The 26,530-nt window shown below is 37.4% G+C and overlaps 1 protein-coding gene across 1 annotated transcript in view; it reads right to left on the bottom strand.

Annotated features, from left to right (window-relative positions):
* The window catches only part of CNTNAP4 (contactin associated protein family member 4), a 261,201-nt gene extending 241,035 nt beyond the window's left edge, over positions 1–20,166 (bottom strand). The window contains exon 1 of the mRNA XM_034638501.1: positions 19,536–20,166. Within this exon, the coding sequence (XP_034494392.1) occupies positions 19,536–19,620 (85 nt within the window). The 5' untranslated portion in view covers positions 19,621–20,166. The remainder of the gene's footprint in view (positions 1–19,535) is intronic.
* Between the last annotated feature and the right edge of the window lie 6,364 nt (positions 20,167–26,530).

The following is a 26,530-nucleotide window of genomic DNA, read 5'->3' as shown; positions in this document are numbered from 1 at the left end:
GGAGCAGTTACCTCAGCTCTTCTCAATGCTTGAAATAAATCAAATATGGTCAACAATTCAATAGAATTTACCTCTGGCTTCCAAATCCTTATATAGCAAAAGAAGTGGGTTCAAAATGATGTGGCATATCCAACAACGTCTCAATTAGCACCACGTAATGAACTGTACCATTTTTCTTCTTCTCTCTCCCCTTCTCTTCCATTTTGAGAGCAGAGTCTATACATCTTTGTATGCCTGTTTTCTAGTACACTTCAACAGGGCAAGCACTGGGTAAATGTTTAATTAAATTAAACATAACTTGAAGAGCACATTGTAAAATTTTAATCAACTTTTGCTATTCCATTTTATCTGCATCCTCTTTTTACACATTAAGTGATAGATACTTCAACCCAGAATGTATTTGTCCCAAAGTATTTAAACAACCCAACTATAGAGAGTCAGTCAGCCTTTTTTCATTAGAGGCAAGTATTGAATCTCTACTATCTAAGCCAAAGGGGTGGGGCAGGAGTAGGTATTTGAGAGGGAGACAAGAAAACATCATAGTTATCAGTCACAGGGAAGAAGAATACTCCATGAAACCTTCATTTCAGGATATATTCTTGTTCCTGCCAAAAGTAAAAGACTTCATTAAAATGCAGCCATGTGTGACGCCAGAAAGTATTTTGTATGAGCCTTATCTCAGAAAGATTTTACTCAATATGTCACCATGGCACGAATCTTTGTAAAATACTGCATTATACATATCACCCACAATCTCAAGAAAATTTAAATATGATCCTTTGTAGGCAGGCTGGAGAAGAGAATGGTAAAAGAAAAGAACAAATATGAAGATACTTCAAATTCCTTAATCAGGAAGAAAGCAGCTACACAGGAATTGCAAATTACACTTTTTGGAATGTAGACACATTTACAATAAAACCAAAGTGAAAACCACCAGCTGGAATTGACCTCTTCTCGCTCTGAAGTATCTCTCCTTTCAATCAGTCAGGACTTTCTGTCAGTCTTCATGCTCATATGGGACAAGTCTGTTGCCTGCTCCTTATTGCCACTGTCACTATCTGGGTTATTTTGTAGCTCTTATTACTTCTTACATGAATTAATTCACCAGGTAAGTATCTGCTTTCTATGTTTCCAGGTTAGATGCCATAGCCTTGCCTTTCCCTTGTTATTCCCATCCTTCATACTGCCAGGAGTTTTAACTTTACAAAACACAAATCTAATCAATGTCGCACATGTGCACATAACACTTAGAATATTAAGATGACCCTTAGAGATAAAATACTTAGGACTTCCCATGATGGCTTCATGACTATTTCTTTAGCTTTATCTGCTGCCACTCCTCACCCTCAGCCAGTCCTTCTGGACTACTTGTGGTGCCTTCAGATGCTCCATGCTTTTGTGGGGCTCATTCTCATTGGAATGCACTTCTTCCTTCTTTCCCCTCCTGGTTCTCCTATTCGCCCTTCAAGAAATAGCTCTCTCTGGTGCTCTGCCTATAACCACCCAAGTGCCTTGCCTCTCACACTGTGCAATGCTTTTCTATAGGACCAGAGAGTGGCAAAGCTAAGCTTTAGGCCAAAACAGCAATGAGCACGTGGCCTGTAATGACACTGGTCACCCTATTTAGCACCCCGAACAATACTGTACATTTTGTTGTAAAGGAAAGCAAAACCATAGGCATAAAATATGATTTCAAAAGCATTATGTATCTGGGAGTCAAAACTTCCATTCTCAAGTGTTGGCAAGAAGTTACTGATTGTGACCATTTTAACATTTCAAAACCACTGATGCTGAAGACGTGTAATGATAAGTAGCACACTAAATATTTGTTGAGTGAATAAATGAATAAAATGAGCAGTGTAAGGTGAAACCCCAAGAGGTCTCAGAAATTACAAGGGTGAGGAATGCTTTAATAGACTGAAGGAATAATCATGTAACCCAGGGAAGAGTAATTGTATGAAACCAAATACACCCAGGGATTGTAAACATTATTTCACCACGAATTTTTATAATATATTTAACTAGTATTTCTTTCTTAGGTATAATCCTCTGAATCATCAGTGCCAACTGAAAAATAACCAGGGTCCCAAAGCATGCAATTTCAGGGTTCATTTAACATGGAACATACTCACCCAGTGCAATTTGTGGGGATAAATTTCCAAACCAGCAACTCAAAGTCAGTGAAAAATACAAAAACTTGACTTATGTCTACTCTAGTAGCATTACTGGTCATTTATTGATCTTTAAAGGACATGAGAGGAAGCACACGAGAGGTAAATAAGAGTTTGCCAAATAAATCAGAGTGACATTACATCAGGAATCTAGACTGAAGTGGAGTATGTATCATGGTCTGCCTTTCATTAGTTACTGTAAGGCATGTCTTTCTGTCTTCCCTATCTGGTTTTGGTTCCCTGAATGCAGGGACTTATGATTTTACCCCACCACCTGACTAGAACAAGAAGCGGTTTGAGAGGCCGAGTGGATGGATGGATGATTTCCTTACCCAACCTCCGAAATCTGGAAAAACTAGGGTAACTCTGATATTTGTTTTTCTGTACATCACATCGGAAGCTTGTTTAGAAATAAGCAGAACCCCTGAAATAGCAACTGGGTAGACAGGAAGGGCCTTACTCTGTTTGCATCTCTTGCTTTTAGAAGAAAGTATTGCTTAAGAAACATCTATTGAATGTAAAGTGATCACAACTCTCAGTTCAAAACACTCGACTAAAAATGCTCCATTTGGTTCTGGGCATCAATTGTGTCTTTTAATTTAAAAAAAATCGTTCATTCTAGGAGAAGCAATGAATTTCAGCTCGAAGTTTAAACATTTGCTTGTAGTATTTCATCTGGTATTTTGCCAAGCATATGAAATATGGGATTAAATACATTTATTTTCATCAATATCCAATTAGTTCCAAGCTATAAAATTATGAAGGTATACTTTGTGAGACACTGCCTTAAGTGCAGAGTCACAGAAGTCCACCTAACAAATTTATTGTACAAATTAAGAAGAAATTCATTTTAGACCAATTAATTAATGCCCTACAAAATCATTTTCCCTTAATATTTTTTACTTGTGTAATCAGGAAGATAAGAAAGGAACCAGACTGCATCTCATCCATATTGTTATATCAAAGAAAATATTATTAAAACGGGAGTCTCATTGCTTGGCTTGATAGAGCAGATATTTAAAGGTGTAGTATATTGCTTGTACAAAGTAAGAAGGAAATTTCAAGAGCCTCAGGCATACTATAAAAAGAACTGGGCTAGATGAATAGGGGTCAACAGTCAGAGAAAGAGTGAAGTACAAAGTGCCCTTAATGCCTCTGATACTTTTCTTTTTTAGAAATGGGTTGGGACTAATGAGGAGCCCCATTCAAAGACATATCAGATATTTCACATAATCCTTTCTCCTCTCTGGAAGGCTGGCTCAAATAGTACGGGTGTTGGTCTAGCAATGGAAACAGTTCTCATTCAAAACTGGAAATCTGAAATGTTTTCTTTTTCATTTTGATCTTCATTAAATATGGGTTGCTTTCCCTGATTTCAGAGGGAAGAAAAATGTTGAAGAATACTAGTCTGTTTTCATGACATGTTGAAATTTTTCTCAGAAAGATGGAAGAAATCGTAAGGTTTTTAAAAAGAAAGACAAAACTCTAAAGACACCAGAAGGACATCAAAATCAGTACCAAGGGAGGAGTGAGATGGCAGTTAAGAGGTTCTTTCCATAAATAGTGACTCATGCCTTCTGGAGAAAACACTAGGCTCATGGTTACAACCGAAAACCTACATTCGCAGCAGCCCATCAGAGGCCCAGGGCATGGAGCTCCTGAGAGGGACACATGTAGGGATGATTGGTGGTGCTGCTGGGGGCTGCAGAGATGAGACAGCGGTGTGTATAACTGACAGGACCAATTGATGAGTGAGTGGGTTTCCTGCAGGGTGACAGATGCGCTTCTGAGATCTGTCAGACATGGCAATCTCTACCCACCTCCTCTGATCCGTGTTTGAACAAATGATACTGCTAGAAGAGACAGAGAACCATCTTTAAGTGTTATAAATCCTTGAGCAGGAAAGGGAAGTGTGTGAGACAGCTATTGCTTTAAATTTCTCCTTCCAAAAGAAATTTAGATTTTTGCCAGACCAAGTGGGACAAAGACGTTGAACAGTTTGTGACACTGACATTTGTAAATGGCTTCAGATACTGTGAGCTTAGAGAATTATAAGGATCTGAAGATCGCCATATACTAGTACAAGCAGATACTGGTAGACTAGGAGAATTCAAAAATAAATCAATGAACGATCAATTGGTTCACAATAGAGGAGTGTTTAAATAAGAGCACATCCGCTTGATAGATTATTATGAACCATCAAAAAAGATAAATACAAAGACTATTTAGCCACAAGAGAAATGCACTGGAGAGGATGGAAAAACACCCATAAGAGGAAAGACTGGGTGCGAACAGATGCTGTGTTAAGATTGAGTGAAATAATGTATGGCGAACATCTGTTCCAGTTCCCAATACTAGAGGGCATTCTGCAAATTTAAAACTAGACAAATTTTAAATTGAATTTAAGGAAGTTATTAGAATCATGGTTGTTTGTTCATTTTATTTATGTCTTATTTGTTTGTTTGTGGCCAGACACAGAAGGATCACAGGAAGAAAAGGGAGAGCCTGTGCACTCTGAGATTTGCAGATAGAGGAAAACCACTGAGAAAACAAAGTGCAAAATCAACTTTGGAGAAGGGGACATGAGAAACACACAGAGCAAATCACTACACCACTGGAGCTCGGCAACACAGAGGAGAAAGTAATTCTGAGGGGGATAAAATAATATTTGTGATAAAAGCTGTGGGAGTGTGGGTGATAAATAAAGAGGTGATTTTAATAAAGGGAAGTAAATTATCATCCTGTACATCTCTAAGACTTGCTGCAAGGACAATTTAGAACAGAATAATGCACGCAAAGAAAATGACTTGCTTCAAAGTTATAAAACCACTGTGAAATGATGGGAAGGCAATCTTTGGTGTCATTAAGATGCATTCTTCTAAGGGATATCAGATACTCTCAGGTGGAGACAGGTAGAGAGCACCAGGTGCAGATTAAAGGAAAGAAACACTGGAGAGACAGGGCGGTGGTAGCTAGCAACCAGGCAGCAGGAGCCAATGGATGAACGCACTGCGTGTCATCCTAGCAATGCCATTGAGAAGGGACTCAACTGGAAGAGGACTTCACTCACCTGATATGTTTTAATCAGTAAAAACAATGTATCTACTGTTGAACTTACAAAAATTCTCCCAAATATCAAGAGAAGATTTACTTTATACAGGCAGTTGAGACAGGGAGAGCACTCATTATGGACTGAATTTGTGCCCCCCACCTCAAAATTTATATACTGGAGCTTTAACCCTCAATGTAACTATATTTGGAGCCAGGGCCTTTAAGGAAGTAATTAAGGTTAAATGGGATCATAAAAGTAGGGCCTTCAGTGGGACAGGTCCTCATCATGGGATGGGACTGGTGTCCTTACAAGAAGAGGAAGATACACTAGAGATCTTTCTCTGACTGATCACACACACAGAGGAAAGGCCACATGAGGACATAGTAAGAAGGCGGCCATCTGCAAACCAGGAAGAAAGTCTTCACCAGAAACCAAGACTGCCAGCATTTTGATCTTTGAGTTCCAGCCTCCAGCACGATGAGAATATACATTTCTGTTGTTTAAGCCTCCCAGCCTGTGGTATTTGTTATGGCAGCCCTCATAGACTAATACAACACCCAAAGGGAATGGAGAAGGGAACGGGCAAGGAGAGGGATTTAGCAGAGAAAGAAACAACACTGGCAGAATGCCCGGGTCACATGGTGCTGCAAACTTGCAGAAAGAAGTTGTTTTTTCTTGGTGATTTGAGCTTTTTCAGTCCCTTACAACCTGTTCTTGAAACTGCTGACTCAAAGAAGGAATTTAGACTAAGTGGGTATGTCTCTGGTACCAAGGAGCTAGGGGAGTCAATGGACAGTCAGAGGAAGATATTTTACGGTTATATATGCCGAGTGATGCTTGACACTTTACTCTGAAGAGTAAGGAAGAGCTTGGTAATAAGAGGCAAGTGACAGAATCGTTGGAAGAAGGCAAGCATGTTACCTTTTAATTTATCATGCCAGAGACAGAACCTTGAGAACAGGCACATGTGGCTTCTAATACTCGGGAGAGGTGATTTCAAAGGCTCATGGAGAAGATGAGTGTATTCCATCTCAAAAAGCAATGGATTTAGCATCATTGAAATCGGGTCCAAGTCTTTAGCTCTATTCTTCCTTACTTGGCGACTTTGGAAGTACCTCCTAAATTTCCACTTCCTAGTTTGTAAAATAATAATAGAAATGCCTGCCTTCACCACCCTAGAGTCCACAGAGCCCAATGCAAAAGGAATATTTGTCAATATGAATGATAACATATGTCAGCATATGCAGAAAGCTATGAACTCTACAATTCTGGCAATGAAAATCATAAAGGTACACAATGAGAAGTAAGAACCATGACAGGAATCTAAAAAGAGTGATGAAGATGTATAGGAAATTAACAAAAAGAATATGTGTACATTCAAAGAGGAAAATAAAAGTTTGGAACTCACAAATGCTTGTAAACATAGCTAAAGGCAATGAAGAAAAGCTTTGCCTATGTTTGTAGGCAAGAGAAGAGCAAGAAAGGTGTGGTTACACTCTTTATAAATTTAATGATGAAAATTTTAGAAACAGAGAACTAATTTTATTTTTCTTCTCCCCTCTGTAAAGGAAAAAAGTCTTCAAATGGGAAAATATAAAATACAAGCCAACATAAAGGAACTGAAGACCAAGACAGATGAAGAAGTCGAAGATTTCTTTCCGGAATGGGGGGACAACTTTTCAGTACAACTTCCAAATTGAAGGAGATCACCTGGAAAGTGCTGCAGAGATGGAGAGGTGCAAGGGGGGCCTAGACAGGGGCAGATGCACTTCCAACTTTATACTCATGATGTATTTTATGTTTTCCTATTCACTGAGGGTCCTCAGTCCAAACATGATGGGAGATACCGGCCTATCAAATTATATTTGCTATACATACGAAAGGGGGTAGGGAGGGGAAGAGCCAATAAGAGTCAGTTGGCCATTATAGTATGTATCCTAATGGATTATGACAGACCAGAATAAAGTACTCAGCCTATCTAAATGAAATATAATAGAGATAAATACAAAATCCAAAAAAAGGTTGTTAAGAAAAGCAAAAATAAGTAGTCCCCTAAATAAAAATAACTTTATCATTAAAATAATATACAGAGCTCCAGTTTATCTAGCCTGATTCTGTCATCTCCTCTCTTTTTGGTGTTTCAACTGAAAAAATATAGATAAGCCACCTGTTGGTGTATTCTTTCCACATTTACTGAATATCCTCTTTTCTCCAGGCACTGTGCCAGGTGTTACAGACACAGAAATGATTAAAATAATACCTTTGCCTTTCAAAGATTTCACCGTTTTGTAAAGGAGACATATTCTCAAAAAACACAGCTTGAGAGTCTATGATCAGGGCAGGAACAGGCGAACACTCAAGGTGCTACGGAGTATCTGCCAAGATGGTGACAGTTGAGATGGTTTGATCAGGTAAGACTCCACGGAGGAAGGAAGTCAGGCTTGCTTTGGGTAGACATTTTCCAGGAGGATTTAGAGGGAAGGGATTGATGACCATCAGGCAAAGGGAACAGCAGATGTGAAGGCCAGGCAATAGAGGCCAGAGGACATGGGGAGGGGCAGCATTGTGAGGGAGGCAAATGAGGAGCCATCAGCAAACACAGAGGAGGAATACTTGCTTGCTATGCTAATAAGCACCTAACAATGAGATAGAGCTACAAGGCAGGAGTTACCCTNGAGGACATGGGGAGGGGCAGCATTGTGAGGGAGGCAAATGAGGAGCCATCAGCAAACACAGAGGAGGAAGATGCTTGCTATGCTAATAAGCACCTAACAATGAGATAGAGCTACAAGGCAGGAGTTACCCTATTTTTTTTAAAATGATTTTTTATTATATTATGTTAGTCACCATACAGTACATCCCCGGATTCCAATGTAAAGTTCGATGCTCCATTAGTTGCGTATAACACCCAGTGCACCATNCCCCCTTCCCCTCTGAAGTCCTCAGTTTGTTTCTCATAGTCCATAGTCTCTCATGTTTCATTCCCCCTTCTGATTACCCTGCCTTTCTTTATCCCTTTCTTCCCCTACTGATCATCCTAGTTCTTATGTTCCATGGATGAGAGAAATCATATGATAATTGTCTTTCTCTGCTTGACTTATTTCACTTAGCATTATCTCCTCCAGTGCCATCCATGTTGCAGCAAATGTTGAGAATTCGTTCTTTCTTATAGCTGAGTAATATTCCATTGAGGAGTTACCCTATTTTTTAATAAAGCCTTAAAAACTGGTTAAAGACATTAATACATTATGGCAGGCTTACCTAAAAATACAATATTATGTGTAGTATTTAAAAATCATGCATGGGGGCGCCTGGGTGGCACAGCGGTTAAGCGTCTGCCTTCGGCTCAGGGTGTGATCCCGGCGTTATGGGATTGAGCCCCACATCAGGCTCCTCCGCTATGAGCCTGCTTCTTCCTCTCCCACTCCCCCTGCTTGTGTTCCCTCTCTTGCTGGCTGTCTCTATCTCTGTCAAATAAATAAATAAAATCTTTTAAAAATAAAAATAAAAATAAAAATCATGCATGACGTGGAACNCCACTCCCCCTGCTTGTGTTCCCTCTCTTGCTGGCTGTCTCTATCTTTGTCAAATAAATAAATAAAATCTTTTTAAAATAAAAATAAAAATAAAAATCATGCATGACGTGGAATGGAAGAAATGGAAGTCACAGGAAGTCTTGAGGGAAGGAGACAGCTGCCGTGCTGGTCCTACCAGCCAAATCACCCCTGGCAATCCCTAAGATGACAGATGACACAGCCGGATTGTCCTCATATCCAGGAGAAGGAAAAAGGAAAATGATCAAGGCTCAATTTTGCTAACTCAGAAAATCAGAGAACTGCAAGCATCTTCAGTGATTAATACTACAACATGCGTTCTTTTCATGCTAATCTATTTCATGTTGCAATTATATATATATATATACATAGAGACAGAAAGAAACCATTCCATAGGCAAGCACACAGCAAGGCTTTCAAGAAATGAATGTGGTCGTTTACAAGGCCACACCAGTAAATGGCTCAGTTTTATATGACAAGTATAGCAAATTATTGTGATCATTTTATTCTTAGTACCTGAAACTCTACATCAGATTTTTATGAGCCTACTTTTTCCATTTCTCTAATAGATATTTGACTATGAAATATTTTATTTCACTGTGTTCTTTTTTTTTTTAAGATTTTATTTTATTTATTTGACACAGAGCCAGTGAAAGAGGGAACACAAGCAGGGGGAGTGGGAGAGGAAGAAGCAGGCTCCGAGCGGAGGAGCCTGATGCGGGGCTCGATCCCAGAACGCCGGGATCACACCCTGAGCCGAAGGCAGACGCTTAACGACTGAGCCACCCAGGCGCCCCTATTTCACTGTGTTCTGTTTTGTGATTAGGTCCTATAGGATGTTATGAGTTTAAGAAACCAAATGTTATCTTCAGTGTTTGCTCTTTGCTTTCTTAACTGTATCCTGCTTCCTTTCCCAAATCATCCTCTCTTCTGTTTGTTTTAGGAAAGGCTACACATCTTATGATACTTAAAAGATTGTGTTATGACATTTTACAGGCACCTGACGTTTTCCTAACAGGATTATAATGCAGGCTCCATGTTAAAGCACAACACTTCAAATAAGCACAGAAATCATATACACAATGGAACAAAAGAGCCTATCTGAGCAGCTTTATAACTTTGCACAGAATTCCCTCACCACCACTTAAGATAGAATTGTTTTTATTTCAGCAATGTTCTTTTAATTAAGTCCTAAACATCTAAAACATGGCAAATGTAAATATGTATTATAAATCCTTAATTATGAGGATCGCTAAGCTTTCATGCAGCTTCCCGCCTTGGAGATAGATTCTTTTTGTTCAAAATCAGCCAAAATTGAAAGATAAAAGTCAATGATATGAACAATGTTAAACTTTGTTTATAATGCCCTTCTCTTGGTACCAGTGTCACTTTACTGCACTGTATTTGAGAGTTACATTCTGCTTCAATTTATCTAGTGGTGTTTAAGCCAAAATCTCTCCTGCCATTTTATGCCTTCTTTGTCATGTTCAGAAAGACTAGCAACCTGGGACTAGCTAGAAGTTGAGTTAAATGTTGGGGTCCCTGAGATCTCCATGTCATATCCTAAAAAATAAAGCACTTTGGGATCACAAAAGGGCAACACCGTCCCTCTGTTTGGGAGGAGTTTAAAATGGATCCAGAAAGACTTCTTGTTAATTTTTAATCCCACATACTGTTTTAAAACTATACCAGAGATTATTCTGGTATGTTAGCAGCTAAGAAATTATCTTTTTCTATATTCCAACACTACTTAATTAAAAATGTGCCACCCAGGGACAATGCTTTCCATTTCTCTACCAATATGGACCATTCCCAATTCCCACCCACAATATCTTCCAACACATGCACGGGGAGTATGCACCTGTGAGCGTGCACATACAAACACACACATACACACACACACACAAAATGACAATTTCATCTCAGCAACTCATTTCCCTTACAGACCATTTTCAATTTAGCTTCTTCCTTCTGTTTGGCTATCTGCTGATCAATATATTTTAAAAGACAAACACAGGGAACCTGGGTAGCTCAGTTGGTTAAGCGTCTGCCTTCGGCTCAGGTCATGATCCCAGGACCCTGGGATTGAGCGCTATGTTGGGCTCCCTGTTCAGTGGGGAGTTTGCTTCTCCTTCTCCCTCCCTGCTCATGCTCACTCTCTCTCTCTCTCAAATAAATAAATAAAATCTTTAATGAAAAAAGAATTGTTTTTTTTAAAAAGACAAACACATATCATTATCTTCAAAAACTAAAGATGTCTTGAAAATAGATATATATTCAATCTCTTACAGCACAACTATTAACCCAGAGAGAAATTTAACTTTCTCAAATTTTCCCCAAAATCTCTCTCTTGGGTCTGATACAGCAAAGGTCAGGTTGATAAGAAACTGTGGGGCTCTCAGCTGTGAGCCATTCAGTTCAGATATCTAGTCAGTGTCATCCAGGCATCTATGAACTCCAAGGCTTGCAACCAATTCCAAAGAGTTTATCAGTGCCCTTATTCAAAGGGCATTTAAAAAAAAAATCTCTCTATAAACAGAAGGGGAATGAACCATGAGAGACTATGGACTCTGGGAAACAAACTGAGGGCTTCAGAGGGGAGGTGGGTGGGGGAATGGGATAGGCTAGTGATGGATATTAAGGAGGGCATGTATTGCATGATGCACTGGATGTTATACGCAAGTAATGAATCATGGAACTTTACAACAAAAACTAGGGATGTACTGTATGGTGACTAACATAATATAATAAAAAATATTATTAAAAAAATCTCTATATATAGGTTATAACTGCAGAGTAAGTCAAGTAATAAGATTATAGGTTATACTTTGCTTTGAAACTATACAATAAACACAATTTAGGAAGGCAGGTTAATTTATATATTTACATGCTGTTTCTAAACTAGTATCAACCTATGACCTCAGTTTTAAGTACCATAATTGCCAGTGGGGGGTTAAAATGGTTACAGAAACAAATATGTCTTTTATGATTTAGAAGCACATAATATCTTATTCTAGAGCACTGCCAAGTAATGAGAGGTACTTAATAAAAAAAGTAATTAGAGCTATAGCCAACTGATACATATCATACCATTTTTTCCTTTGTGATTTAAAAACCTTAGAGGTAAATTTCATCACTGCTCTATTAAATACTTATGGCATTAAAAACTTTTATAGTTACTAATTTTAAACTACTTAAAATGTCAAATGTTTCCAAGCTTCACTCACTTTCCCAATTATTACATTGGAATGACTCATTAACTGTCACATAAACAGACCCACTTTTACCTCCTGTTATGCTATGTCCCTGATTTTATTACCAGAGTACCACTTTTCCATGAACCATGACAAAAATTCGCTGGAAGGAAAAGAAAAAAAACCAAACCAAACAAATACTTTTCCTCTTCCAAATACCAATTTTCCTCAAAAGAATGGAAGCAATAATGATAATTTGTAATAGATTTTACATGTACATTCTCTACCATTACATAATACTGTACATGGTACATAATAGTACATAGTACCTGAACATCTTAGCAAAAGACATTTTGACGAAAATTTCATCCTCCAGAAATCAATTGAGAAAGAAACATATCTTTACTTGTGCAGTAACATATCAGATTTGGTCTTTACTAAATGGACCTGGGTAAATCAGCTTTGTAGAGGGTTTAAGCTCATAGGCTAAAGACAACGAAAACTGGTTCTAGAAGTCAAATAAAAAATTACATATGCATATGTACATACACGTATACCTATTTGAAGCACACAGACAACTAACTACAGCTTTAGAACTCATTGAAGAAATCTGAGTGTTGAAACCTCAGACATCACAGTTTCCCCAAAAAAAGCAGTCAAGAAGATAATCCAATGGTCAATGACACCTTCGTTATTTAGAAAAACATTTACTGTAATTTAGAGTTATGGGTAAACTATTATTTCTCAAGAAATTTTAAATCTTTTTTTTAAACCCTCAAAACCTTCAAATTACAATATTAATCTCCAGGGTAAATGATTTCATTTAAGTATATTTAGTTAATTGAGGCTTTCTGATGTGTTCATTCTTCCCTTAAGAAGGACTTTCATGTGATGTGATGAGCACTGGGTGTTATACGTAACTGATGAATTGTTGAACTCTACATCTGAAACTAATGATGTACTATATGGTGGTTAATTGAATTTTAAAAAAAGAATTTAATATATTTTTTAAATGCCAACATAAGAATGATATAAATATCTCAATTGTAAAAATAAATTATGACCCTGATTACCAAGAAAAAAAAGGGGGGGGGGACTTCCAGTGGTAATCACAAGTTCTCCTAAAGCTCCACAGTTTTTGTCTGCATTTAATTTGGGGCATTTATTTCTCTTTCTGAGATTTTCCTTTTTAAGTGACCCTAGCATTTAATCCTACAATTCAAGACCTGTTTTTAAAGATCTGTTAGAGAGTATTTCTAAAAGTTCCTAAGTGAAATACACATTAAAATAATTATTCATATATTCTATGAGAATTCACTCCACCACCACCACAACACAGCTCATTTTGCTACATGAATGTAGTTAATTCTTGAAACATGTCCTATTTTAAGCAAATATTATGCAACAGGTCTCCCTTTCCCTATCATACTTGTTGTCTTGAAAAATAGCAATGATTCTAGACAAATACTAAAAGGGTTATTGAAGCCAAAATTTCTGAATCAATAAAAATTTTTTAAAATTAAGCTAAGCAAGAATTGAAATACCAGCCCACTGAAAAAATCAGATCAAAGCCTGCATTATTTAATATTTCACCAGAGACATTCACTACCAATCTGAATATATGCATATCTGGGATGTACATAACAACGTTAGATAAGCTTTCACTACTCTTCCTACTGTGTTCAGGAGTTGGGCCAGTCCATGAACTTTCAATCACTAAGGAAAGAAGGAGATTTTAAAAGGAGAGTGGAGGACTTAGATAAACTGACTAACTAGCAACCCAAAGGTCGTGGGATTCATTAGTTGACAATACTAAGACCCTAATATTGATTTATCTGAGGTAAAAGCAATTCAAATTCTAAATATGGTATCAAATTGAGAAAATAGATATTTATAAAGCAAAACTGATACTCTATTGTAAAAAAAAAATTCAGAGCCATGTAAGGGCAGGTGTCACTGTCCCTTATCATCCATTCATAGGGGATAATCATGAGCCCACTACAGTTCTTGTTGACACCCAGAGTAAGTCACATTCCAGTGAGCTTTTCGAGACTGTCCTTGGTTGTCTTTGATTTGGAAATTGGTTTTTTGATTAGACAAAAATCTTCATTAGAGCTGAGCCATTAAAAACAGAATTATGAAAAATAAAGTATTTTAACACATGGCTATTTACTTTGGGGAAGAAAGTTACAATGGAATTTCAATGAAAAGAATTTGTAAAATGTTATATTCCATCATATTTTTAAGTTAAACTTAAAAAAAAACTACATTAAACAGTATAGTGTAAATAAAACAAGACCAATGATCAGTTCTTGGAAATGAAAAGTAAATACAACTCCAAATGGGTGAGACATTTACATAAAAATTCATTATGTTGGCATGAGTAGGTGAAAGGCACCTGCCTAGTTACTATGAATTCTCAGTGGGCAGTGCTTAAATGAAAGTCTATTTTTTAATTTATTCTAGAAAGTTCACCAATTTCAGCGTTTGTAGGCAGCTACTACTGTAAAAGTCATAGGGACAAGAATACTCTTCCAATAAGATCATCTCCCTCATACAATCAGTGATTCCAAATGCAAGTTTCTGATTAGTATGGAATGGGATAATTTACACTCATGAAAGTATAAAATAACAACAGAATTTTCATTCAAAATATCTGAGATGCAATTACTTATACACTTTATTGAACTTCTTATATTAACAGGATTACTTGAGATTGAAGGTGCCCCTTTAGCAACCAAAACTGCTGAAGCTTTACAAATAGTTACAAGTAATTCACATCCACTGAAATAACAGTATTTCTGAACAATAAAGTCTTTAAGAAGAAACATATGAGGAAGATACTAATTTGAAGTTCTCTTCTGTGATAGTTCCTAGTAATTAATTTCAGTACCGCAATTCCACAAGTATGTATTTCTGTGCTAAATAATTAAGACTAAATTTTATCACAGCAGTATAATTTATATACTACCCATGTCTCACCATTATATTGTATGTTATTTAAATCAAGGGTCAATGGACTTTTTCTATAAAAAGCTAGATAGTAAAGAACATCACGTGGGTCTTCATATAAAGAGAGGGAAATCAATTTTCAGAACAATTTTGTTGATAAAATGCAAACTATAATAATAATAACTGAGTACAATTTTTAGCATACGTGCCTACTCATGAGAGGAATGGATGACTGAAATTCAGATTTCATACAATTTTTTTGTGCCACAAAGAATTCTTTTAATTTTTTTCCAAATATTTAAAAAAAACTTCTCTTCCAAACATTTAAAAATAGAAAAACCACTCTTAGCTCAAAACAAGGCAGTGGGCCATATTTGGCCAAACTCTGAGCTAAATATTACACTATCTTACAATTGATGTTATGCAATTCTATTAATTTGTTTTCACTGAAGAGGCAAATTAATTCAATCTTGATATAGAGACTGGGTCCCAGAAAGGAACTGTTTGCATTGATACAAATTCCAAAATTTTAAAAGACAATAACGTTTATTACTAAGAGTGAGCACTTTGTGTCCTGTGAAAGTCATATTTTTGAGCCTCGTGTTAGCTATGAGTTGTGTCATCCCCAGAGCTGGAGACTGCCCTTACCAGAAAGTATTTGGGATGCATGCAATCAGAAGAGGAGAGAAGGCACCAAACTGAAGAAAGCAAATCAGAACTGCCGTTAGAAAAGTGAGTCAAAGCGCATGCTCACCTGTATGTCCAAAGGTCAGCTATTTATGCATTGTATCATATAATTACATTTCATCAGTACTTTACTCTTACAGTCTAGTTATTTTTTGCCATGGGAAGAAATTCTTGGGAGAAGAAGGAAAAGTAGGAAGCTTCAGGAAAGAATTACAAGGTTGAGTTTTAACAATTTGGGAATCTGTTCAGTTGCATTCACATTGCATCCCAGAGCCCACAAGAGTGATGATCTACTCAAGCAATTACCTTCATCTATTGCTGATTTTAACATATTCTTTCCATGCTTCTTTCAGAGTAGATATCAGATAAGCCTTTTTTCAATTAGATAACAGAACTTAACTACTAATTAAGTCATTCATAAGCTACTTGGTGAGCATTAAATATTTTCAAAGTAAGACTCAGCAGGAGGCCAGGAAGCCTTCCTCACATGATCAGCAAGAGTAAAAATAATAGCAAGACTCTTGCCTTAGTCCATACACCTGTTCCTTCTTTCGTGGTGAGTCAATCTCTCTGCCCAAAACATCTTAATGTTCAGCAAGAAACTGTGAGTCCATAATAATAATTATAAAAATAGATATCTCTCTTCTCAAATCATGTCTCTTGGTAGCAAGCGAAGAAACCAACAACAGTCCATGCAGTAGCCCTTCCAGAAGGACCTACCTGTTTCTAAACTTCCATGAAAGGAATACTTTAATATAGTAACAAATTTGTCTTGACCAGAACAAGGAGGAAAGACCTGGGGCTGGTTCACTGCTTTTGGAGTGTCAAGGAGGGCGCTAGTAGGCAAAGAATGTGGCCCATCCAACATATTTCAGCTTTAGACAGGAGAGGAGTAAGCAGAGCCACTGAATATGTGTGAGCATGTGCATCTGGTGGTTTATATAGGTTTATTTACATATATACATGTACACATACACATAAACATGTATGTGTATGTGTGTGTATTTGCACAGAATCCTTCCAATGTAAAGTTACCGTGTTGATTAATTAGATCAACTAACATTCAAATTAAAGTACGCCTAATCCCTGAGCTATTCCTGGTTTAGAGTGTTGTCCCATGAAAGCTTTCACACTGGCAGCCTTAGGTAGTCTTGGGCTGACTCAGTGGAGAACAGATTTGCTCTTGGTGAATCAGCTGTAAATAAAGGGAGAAGGTCTTTGTATTCACCTGGGAGACTGACCTTTAATTTTCTTTATTTAAATTCAGTTCTCCCTGACTTTAACATTGGTATTCAAGATTGATTCATGTTTTAATATAAAGTCTTGTCCAGATGAATTACTGGTGTTACTATAAAACTTTAAAATGCTTATGCTGAAAAAAAAGAAAAATACAAAAAATAAAAAAGCTTCCGCTGGTTGAGGGTCACTTGTCCATAGATTGAATCCCAGCCTTGCTGGTAAACATATACACTTGTTCTTCCAAACAAGATAAAATATATGAAGCATCTTGGTAGTAAGTAGACCTTGCTTCCTTCCAAAACTTAAAAAAAATAAAAATAAAAACCTAAGTATTAAAGAATAACACAAAAATTGGGAAATGAATATTTTCTCATATATATTATTGCAAATCATANAAATATATGAAGCATCTTGGTAGTAAGTAGACCTTGCTTCCTTCCAAAACTTAAAAAAAATAAAAATAAAAATCTAAGTATTAAAGAATAAAACAAAAATTGGGAAATGAATATTTTCTCATATATATTATTGCAAATCATACTAAGTGATATTAACAAGAAATTATTAAATGCAATTTTAATTAGATGAGGGCATTTATTTGCATTTTTGACATATTAAGAACTGTCAACTCAATATATATGGTAACCAAGAACTTCAGCTTTAATACTTAAATAATTCCTAATAATTTAAAATTTTATAGGTTCTTTAAGTTTTTTCCAATGTTCAGAAGAGCATTAAACCACTTCATGAACAAACCAAAGCTGAGAGAACACAACCAGGGTTGAAATTTTAAGTGCCAGCCAGAGACCCAGCCAAAGCTAAGCACCCCTGAATATTCTGTTCTCCTCAGGTCTCAGCAGCAACTCTGCCCTTCACTAAAAAGATCTATTTCAAAAGAAAGCTACTTAATGTGGATCTGCTTTTTACTGGACTTCAAGAAAAAAAAACATAAATAACTATCAAACAAATATCAATCATATTCATATATTATTAACCCAAATACAGGCAGTGCCTTGGAAAGACAGGAATGTGTTTAGGCCAGACTTCAGCTCTGCTTTTCTGAAGGGAACGATGCCTCAAGTGATGTGCTTTACATCGTAACAGTGACCTCTAGTGCCTTCCTTTTTGGTTGAACTTCTGTAGTTGGACAATGGATTACTTATGCCTTCTTTCTACAAAACTTTGTGTGCATGGGTGTGTGTGTCTGTCTAGTTATTGTCTGTTTGCTGCAATGCTTGTCAAATGCTACCATTACAGCCTTCCAAGATTCTGACTAGGTGAAAATAGACAAATTTTCTTGTCTCATGGAATTCTTCTACAACCTAATTAAAACTGAATCTGAAACACAGCGCAGCATCTGAGGGATATTCTCTTCTTGCAGAGTGATGGATACACCATGCCATTAAATGAGCTAATACTGCATGAGAACCTGAAATCGCAGTAGCCATGCAGTGTAAATGGACATTCAACTTGTGCCAGAAGGGTCATTTACCATGTTTTTCCCACATCAGAGTGCTTTAGTGTGCCCAAGGGATGTGCCATAGCAAATGCCTGATTACTGGCTTATTTGCATCCCCTAAACCTAAACCTGGTTATACAGCAGCAGCAGCAATTCCTGCACAGGCCTCATAGCCCTTTCTGGAAAAGCAAATGAGCTTTTCTCTTTAAATCAGGGAAAGAGATAAAAAGTTGAATTTGCAGAGCTATTTATCATTCATCGAGGAGGGGAAAATTCTCCCATTTAGGGATTTTAAGCCAAATATAACTTTTAAAACTTTTTCTATCTCTAATAAAAAGTGAATGAAGGGAGTTCTGCCAAATTATTTTGGATGATACTTAAATAAGAAATAAGGTCTTCATAAATCTTCCCTGAATCAATTAACTTAGAATATCCAATCACAAATGTTTAAAGTTAAAAATAATACTTTTAAGAATTCATACTTTTGAAAAATCACCTAAACGTTTTTCCTTTAAGCAAAATGTAGGAATTGAGCCCTTTCAAGAGTACTCAAATCTCATTCTTTAGGGAGTGAGGGCAAAATTCTTAATACTGGGGTTCACTTCCACCAGTTTTGCTCTTGAATTCTGCAGTGTATTTTGGTTATTTGCCTGGCATCATTTAAAAGCTGCAGCCAGCTATCAGTCTGCCAATGCAAACTTCAGAAATCTAAGCTAATGCAGCATAAGGTAAAGTCTGCCAGTTGTTTTCCTGCTACACATAATTCCAATAAAATTCAGTAATCCTTAAAAAGGAAGAAATGAAGACATTCACAGGCTATTCCCTGGTTAAGATGCTAATTTAATGTTTTACTAGAATTTGAGCTTTCTCAATGAATATTCAAAGACGAGAGGATAAGAGTCTGCTCATGGACAAAAAAAAGAAATGACACTTCGCATATTTTGACCAGACCAGGAGGAAAGATATGTGTAAAGCCAGTCATATTTGCAAGATTTTTAAGTGAGGCTTCATTTATAGCAATATGCTNTATTTTGACCAGACCAGGAGGAAAGATATGTGTAAAGCCAGTCATATTTGCAAGATTTTTAAGTGAGGCTTCATTTATAGCAATATGCTTTGCAGCACTGCCAGTTGCAAATAATAATCATAAAACAACAGAATTAAAGTTTTGCAGAGAGCCCCCCCCCACTACCACCACTCCAAGTTTTAAATCATTTGCTGTATACTTACATGAATTCCCAGCTATGACCCTGTTCCAGTTTTGAGTAGATAACAGAAGTAGCGTCTTGAGGACAGCTCCGGTGATAGACCCCATGTTCACATTTGTTGGGCTCCCCCAGAAGATATTGAGTGGCTCTCCGAGCGCTGTCTGGGTCTTCAACACCTCTGGGTCTCTCGGTCGCTCTCCCTCCTTCCCTCCCCTCTCTCTCTCTCTCTCTCTCTCTCTCTCTCTCACACACACACACACAGGCACACACACAGACTCACACACCCCACACACAGCCCTGACTCCTCAGTGAAAGGCACCCAGCATCTTTCCTAACAAGCAGGAACGACCAGGCCACGCCCACTCCTCGCCGCGGCGGTCCCTGACTGTGGCAGCGGTCCCTCCTCCAAATTCACGGCGGCGCTCGGAGCCCACCGCGCGAAGCGCCGCTGATGGAAGCTGCACCTGCAGGGGCGGCCTGCGGCTCCGGGGCCTCCTCGGGGCTCCCTCCCCGCCCCGCTATTCTCCAACAGTCCTTAACCCTTTCTCCCCTCTGGAGATGTGGGTGGGTGAAGGGGTGAGGCGGTGAAGCCTCCCGATTTTCTGGAGGTCTCGCCTTTAGCGGAGCCAGTCAACACACTGAGCTAATTCCTGAATATCCGGGAGGGCATCCAGGTAAAACTGCGTTATGTTTCAAAACAAAAGCATAAAAGAAGACAGAAATAACTAAGCAGTACTGGTAAATTGTAGCTAAAACTGTCGTCAGGGAAAATACTTGCTGTTGTTTTTCTCTGTTTATATAAAACTATCCTCTTCAGCTATGGTGCCAGGATTTTATTATGGAAATTCCTCACAAGGAAACAGACATTCCTGTTTGGCAGATATTTAGAATCATCTGGTAATAGTCTTCAAGAAATTAACATTTCTTATTTTAGTGCATCAGGAGGACAAATCCACAAACTGAATGCTTTGGATGGATTTATTTTGATGAATACATCATGCTGTGAACAGGCAGCTGCATTCTACAAATTCTTTAATAACAATTCCCAAAAGGCCTGAAATGAAGAATGATGGGATACTGAAGAAGGGCACCCCCCACACACACACACCCCAAACCTAAACAATGTAAAGATGTAATTCAAATGCTTTAAAGGAGAGAGGAATAAAGTTGAATTCAGAAGCTCATCGACTACAGAAAAATTACTCTTCTAATGGCTGATCCATGAATACTCCTATTTCTTGAATAGAATATTAAAATATTTAAATAATGGAGTTAATATCACATAATGAGTGTATCACGTGGTATCACAGAGGATAATCTCTTTAAATGTGAAGATATTTAACTGATAATGTGCTAGATTTTACAAGCATAGGAATCCTAGAGTTCTCAAGCATCTCTTGATGATTAGGAATTCGAAGACGCATAAGCCTGTAGCAGCACTACCCTTGCTATGGAATGAATGAAATAAAGAAAAAAGGACAGATGCATCCTCTTGTCTAACCATAAGAACTAAACAAATAGGTGTGGCTCTTGCCTACAAACAAAGCAGAACAGGTATTTTTTCTTTTCCTACTTTACAGATGAGAAACCAAGAACAGAGAATTTAAATAATTGGTAGAGGTCATAGAGTTAGTTAAGTAAAGTACCGAAGATGAGACTTTGTTTTTCTGACTTCCGATTTTCCTGCTCTCACCCTGGGACTTGCTGCCCCTCACATCAAAGGACACCGCCTCCCTGACCTGGCAGTGGTGGATAACACTTGAGGCCCTAGGGGGAAAAAAAACAGCAGGGAAAAGAAAGGTCATTGTTTGAGTGTTTACTTGTATTCCTAGGCCTACATCCCTGATTTTGTTATTTTCCAATATAATATATTAGGCAAAAGCAGATACAAGTTGAGGACTGATGTTAGGTAATTATTGAAGGCGATTAAATTTTATGGAACACATACAATATGTCATTTGCTTCCTAATTGAATTATTATAGCAATCTTTGAGGGAACAATCATTATGTCTATATAGCAAAGAGACTGAAACTCAGGAAAGTTAAGCCGTATGTCCAGAGTGCCACAGTAAGAGAGAAGGCTGGGCTGGCATTCTGGACTGCGAAGCTCTAAAATCATGACTTTTTAGTGTTTCCACACTGAGGAACAGATTCTTGGTCTCTTCGGAAAAGTTATCTTCCTATTAAAAACTTATACTTAATTGTTCCCATAAAACAAATTAGAGAATGCATTTTTAAAAGGATCAGTACACATAAATGAAAAATAACTGAACCTTTCATGCCAATAATAATTCTTTAGGACAAAGTATAAATTATTACAGCAGCCATTAATGATGGCTTTTCCATGACAGTGGGCTATAGCTATAGAATGAGGTAAAGGCTGGCACCGGAGAGAAGACCACAGCATTTCAAGCCTCCACACCTGTCCTGTCTGATGACCACACAGGGGAGAAACTGCCTGGACAACGTGAAGCAAGGGAGAGAACATGGACTTTGCAAACAGAGGAGCCTAGATATGAAGTCAGCTTCCACTATGGTTCTCATTAAGTGACTCCATTACTCCGGTCTTCGATTTCTTTTAAAAAAATAATAATAATAAGAGAATAATGAGTAAAAGAGTCACTGTGATATAATGTATGATAACCCTCTATTGAGTACCTAGCACTGAATGGGCCCTCATTTACTTACTGGCCTTAGATCTCTGCATTCTGACCATTCAGAGTAGTGGTTTGAGCAGGCAATGCTGGAGTCTGGCAGCCCAGGTTCAATGTCTGCCCCAGCTACACCACCAACCAGCACAAGCTCTCCGGCAAGCTCCATCTCACCTCTGTTTCTGTTTCCTCATCTATGCCCGAGGATAAGTGAAGTATCAACCTCAAGCCAAGACGGTGCAGTAAAGTGGATGCCCCTAGAAGTTACACAACCAATGTTGTTCTTGTAATCACTGTACTCTATATCTAACTTTGCACAGATGAGAAATCCAATGAGCAAAGGAATTAGGACTTGCCAGAGGGACGTGACCCATTAGGGGCAGGAAAGGGTTGGTCACCAAGACTCACTGACCTGTGCTTCTTTTCTCCAGCCCCACCAGATGGTGCTTAACATCAGGGGGGAAAAAAGAGTCTGAATGGAGCAAATCAGAAAAGCATAGAGCCCTAATTTTGCACATCACTGTACTGCTGAATCAGACGCCGCGAATCACTTCTCCCTGTGCATGCATTTGTGGTTCTATTTTCCACCGATTAAGATAAACACAACTGCTGGTGCTTAGGGTTTGGCATATGCATATTATGGGCCAGGCCCTGCCTGAGAAAGCATTATAAATCAAATCAAAATGTTAGAATTTGTAAAATAAGACTTTCAATTTCCTCTTGGTACAACTTGCCAGAGAACTGAACATCCCACCACAGTGTACAAAGAGGCTACTGGATTGTACTTTAGATCGGAAAAAGACCTTCAGACCATAGTGGAACAAAGTCACATCAAAAGACTAGAAAGCGATCAAAATGCCACTCCTTTGTTTCTTTTATTCGTGTAACAATGGTTTTATCTGGTGCCTCAATCTCCTATTTTTTTCTGGATTTTAGGGAGGGTCTAGGCTTCCTATTGTGCAATTTTGCTGATGTCATTATTCAAAATAGATTCTTTTTTTGAAAGATATATTTATTTGAGAGGGAGAGAGAGTGAGAGCGTGTGCGTGCACACACAGGCAGGGGCAATGGGAAAGGGAGAGAGAGTCCTAAGCAGACTCTACACTAATGGCAGAGCCCAATGTGGGGCTTGATCTCACAACCCTGAGATCATCACCTGAGCAGAAACCAAGAGGCAGTCGCTTCACTGAATGCGCCACCCAGATGCCCCCAAAATAGATTCTTTTTAAAACTAAAATGTACTTGAGGTACAATATTGTGGCTTATAGGAAATATATATTTGGTCATTTGAATGACCAAATATATATTTCTCATATTATATTTGGTCTTCTTCCAGCTCACAGCTCATAAAACCCTTGGAATTTCCTGATAAAGGGTGATAAATGTGCCTTTTTATGTTAATGAAGTGACCTTTGGAAAACCCTTAGGTAACTTAAGGATGGGGACTGATTGCCAGGAGAACCAACCCTGTGATTAGAAATTTGGAACTTTCAGTAGTACCTCCCTGCCTCCCCACTCCTGGGGAGGGCCGACAGCTAGAGATTGAGTTCTATTACCAGTGGCCCATGATTTAAATAATTGTGCCCATGTCATTGTGTTTGGAGAGCTTTCAGTTTGGTGAACGCGTAGATTGTAGAGATTTAAGGAGAGTGGTATGTCTGGAGAAGACATGGAAACTTCGCACCCTTTTCCCCATACCTTGTTCTATGCATCTCCTCCATCTGGTGTCCTGGAGTTATTTCATTTTAGAATAAACCAGTAATCTAGTAAATAAAATATTTCTCTGAGTTGTGTGAACCAGTCTAACAAAATAATCAAACCCAAGGAGGGGGTTGTGGGAACCTCCGATTTATAGCCAGTTGGAAGTACAGATGAAATTGGCAGAGGGAGGGCAGTCTTAGTAAGTGAGCCCTCAACCTGTGTAATCTGATGTGATTTCTGGGTAGATGGTGTCAGAAATGAGTTGAATTTTTGGACACCCTTCTGTTACCCTGAGAATTGCTTGTGAGTGTGGGGAATTGGGGAATCACCCCCCCACACACACCCACTAAAATCCATCTCAGAACACCTATTTATGAGACAATAAAATTTTTGCCAAAAGCCCCTTCCCAAATATATTTATAGTGAATATAAACAATGCTTCTATACTGGCTATAACCAGTAAACATATAAAAATATTCAATGTTGTCATTGTTGGGGTTGAACCTTTACTGAGTTAGTATTTTATTAATGGTATTTACTTTTATTTTGTATTGCATTTTCAGTTAAGGGACTTAACATTCTGTAACATGAATACACTTTTCTTAAGTGACTTTTTATTGCCCTAAGTGCTACTATTTTCTCTTTTAATCACTGTTACAAATCATGTAAGTGATGACTTTGATAATAAGACACATACTGAGTCTTGCAACTTTGCAAACACCCAAAGCTCTAGCAGTGCACTCTTTCTATTAACATCTCACCTGACACAACACTTCCATAATAAAGATTTAATTGGCAAATAAAAATAAAAATTATAAGCAACAATGGATGCTCTCTTCAGAAAAAATAATAATAACGGAAAATATGCACATTTCCTATGTTGTACTGTAACTTTAATTCTTTTTTTTCCTTAATATTATTAAAGAAAATTTGTAATTCTTGCCTACCTAAACAAATTATATATATAACTATGTATACTGTTTATATTTATATATTAATATATTTACATATACTGTTTATATAATGTATGTGTGCATAAATACATATATTCATGTATTATACATATGCATCTATTATATGCATATATAGTTTGCATCATTCAACAATATTTAAAATAAAATATAATCCAGTTTTTAATAGAAAGTATTTAAGATTCTTAGATATTCTGATCAAAATATTATGTATTATACAGTGAGTGTGGGGTCTTTAATGACTTGAAATTTTCCCTTTTTAAAATAAATATTATTTGAAAATATTTATTAAGTATTTTTAATAAATTTTAATATAAAAATCATTTTGGACTTATCGAAAAATTACAAAGATAGCACAGAAAGTACCCATTCACCCTCCACATCCAGTTTCCCCTATAATTAGCATCTCACATTAGTTTGGTACATTTGTTATAAGTAATGAACCAATGTTGGTATAATATCATTAACTAAAAGTCCATATCTAATTCAGATATCCTTCATTTTTACCTAATGTTCTTTCTGTGTTCTACGATCCCAGGATACCCCATTACATTTAATATCCATGCCTCCTTAAGATCCTCTTGGCTGTGACAGTTACTCAGACTCTCCTTTTTTTTTTTTTTATTACTTTAACAACTTTGAGGATATTGGTCAGCTGTTTTGTACAATGGCCCTCTAATGGGATTTGTCTGTTGTTTTTTTCATGATTAAACTAAAATTAGGAGTTTTTGAAAGGAAGACTGTAAAGTGTCATTTTTATCACATATCAAGAGTATGCACCATTAATGTGACTTATCGTTGATGATGTCGACCTCAATCACTTGGAGGAGAAGTGTCAGATTTCCCCATTGTCAGATTCCTCTTCTTTTTCATCCTTTCTTCTTTCCTCTTTGGAAGGAAGTCACCATGTGCAGCACACACTCAGGAGTGGGGAATTATACTCCACCTACTTGCGAGAATATCTTATAAACCACTTGGAATTGTTCTGCATGACGGATTCATCTATTCTCCCAATTTATTTATGTAATCAATCATATGGACTCATGGATATTTATGTTATATACTGGGTCTATGATCCAATACTACTCTATTTTGTTGCTCAAAATGTTCCATCTTTGGATGAAAAAGCTTCTATCAGTAGCCTTTTCAATTGGATCCTGTGTTTTTTTGACATACTGTCATCATTGTGCGTGTGTGTGTGTGTGTGCGCACGCGCACGTGCACATTGCAGCACTTCCTTAATTTCTGGCATCACAGGATTCTCTGAACTCATTTTCTATATTTCTTGCCCCTTAGAATGAGCTATTTCTTTGAAGATCCTTGGTTCTTTTTACTAAAGAAGGGTATTAGAAACCAACATCTAGGTCCTAAGTGTGCTTATTGTTAGTGGTATCCCTACTTCTGGGACCTTCTGCAAAAAGAGCAAGGAAATATATCTGTATATACTAACCTGTGTATATCTAGGTATCTATAAATATTTCTGTCAGTTTATTTGTATCTATATCAAGCTAAGTATGATTTCATAGTGACGTCTCCAACTTCAATCTATTACCACGTGGGTTATTCTAGCCTCCTTCTCTTTCTTACCGGTAAAATGCCATTCTAACAACAAGAAATTTGACTCCCATCCACCCTCATTTACAATTTAATTGTTCAATTTCAATATGCCTTTAGAGTAGTATCACAATTTTTAA

Source organism: Ailuropoda melanoleuca, chromosome 12 (genome assembly GCF_002007445.2).
Source record: "Ailuropoda melanoleuca isolate Jingjing chromosome 12, ASM200744v2, whole genome shotgun sequence".
In the NCBI taxonomy this organism is placed as follows: Eukaryota; Metazoa; Chordata; class Mammalia; order Carnivora; family Ursidae; genus Ailuropoda; species Ailuropoda melanoleuca.
This window is presented reverse-complemented; position numbering and strand designations above follow the sequence as displayed.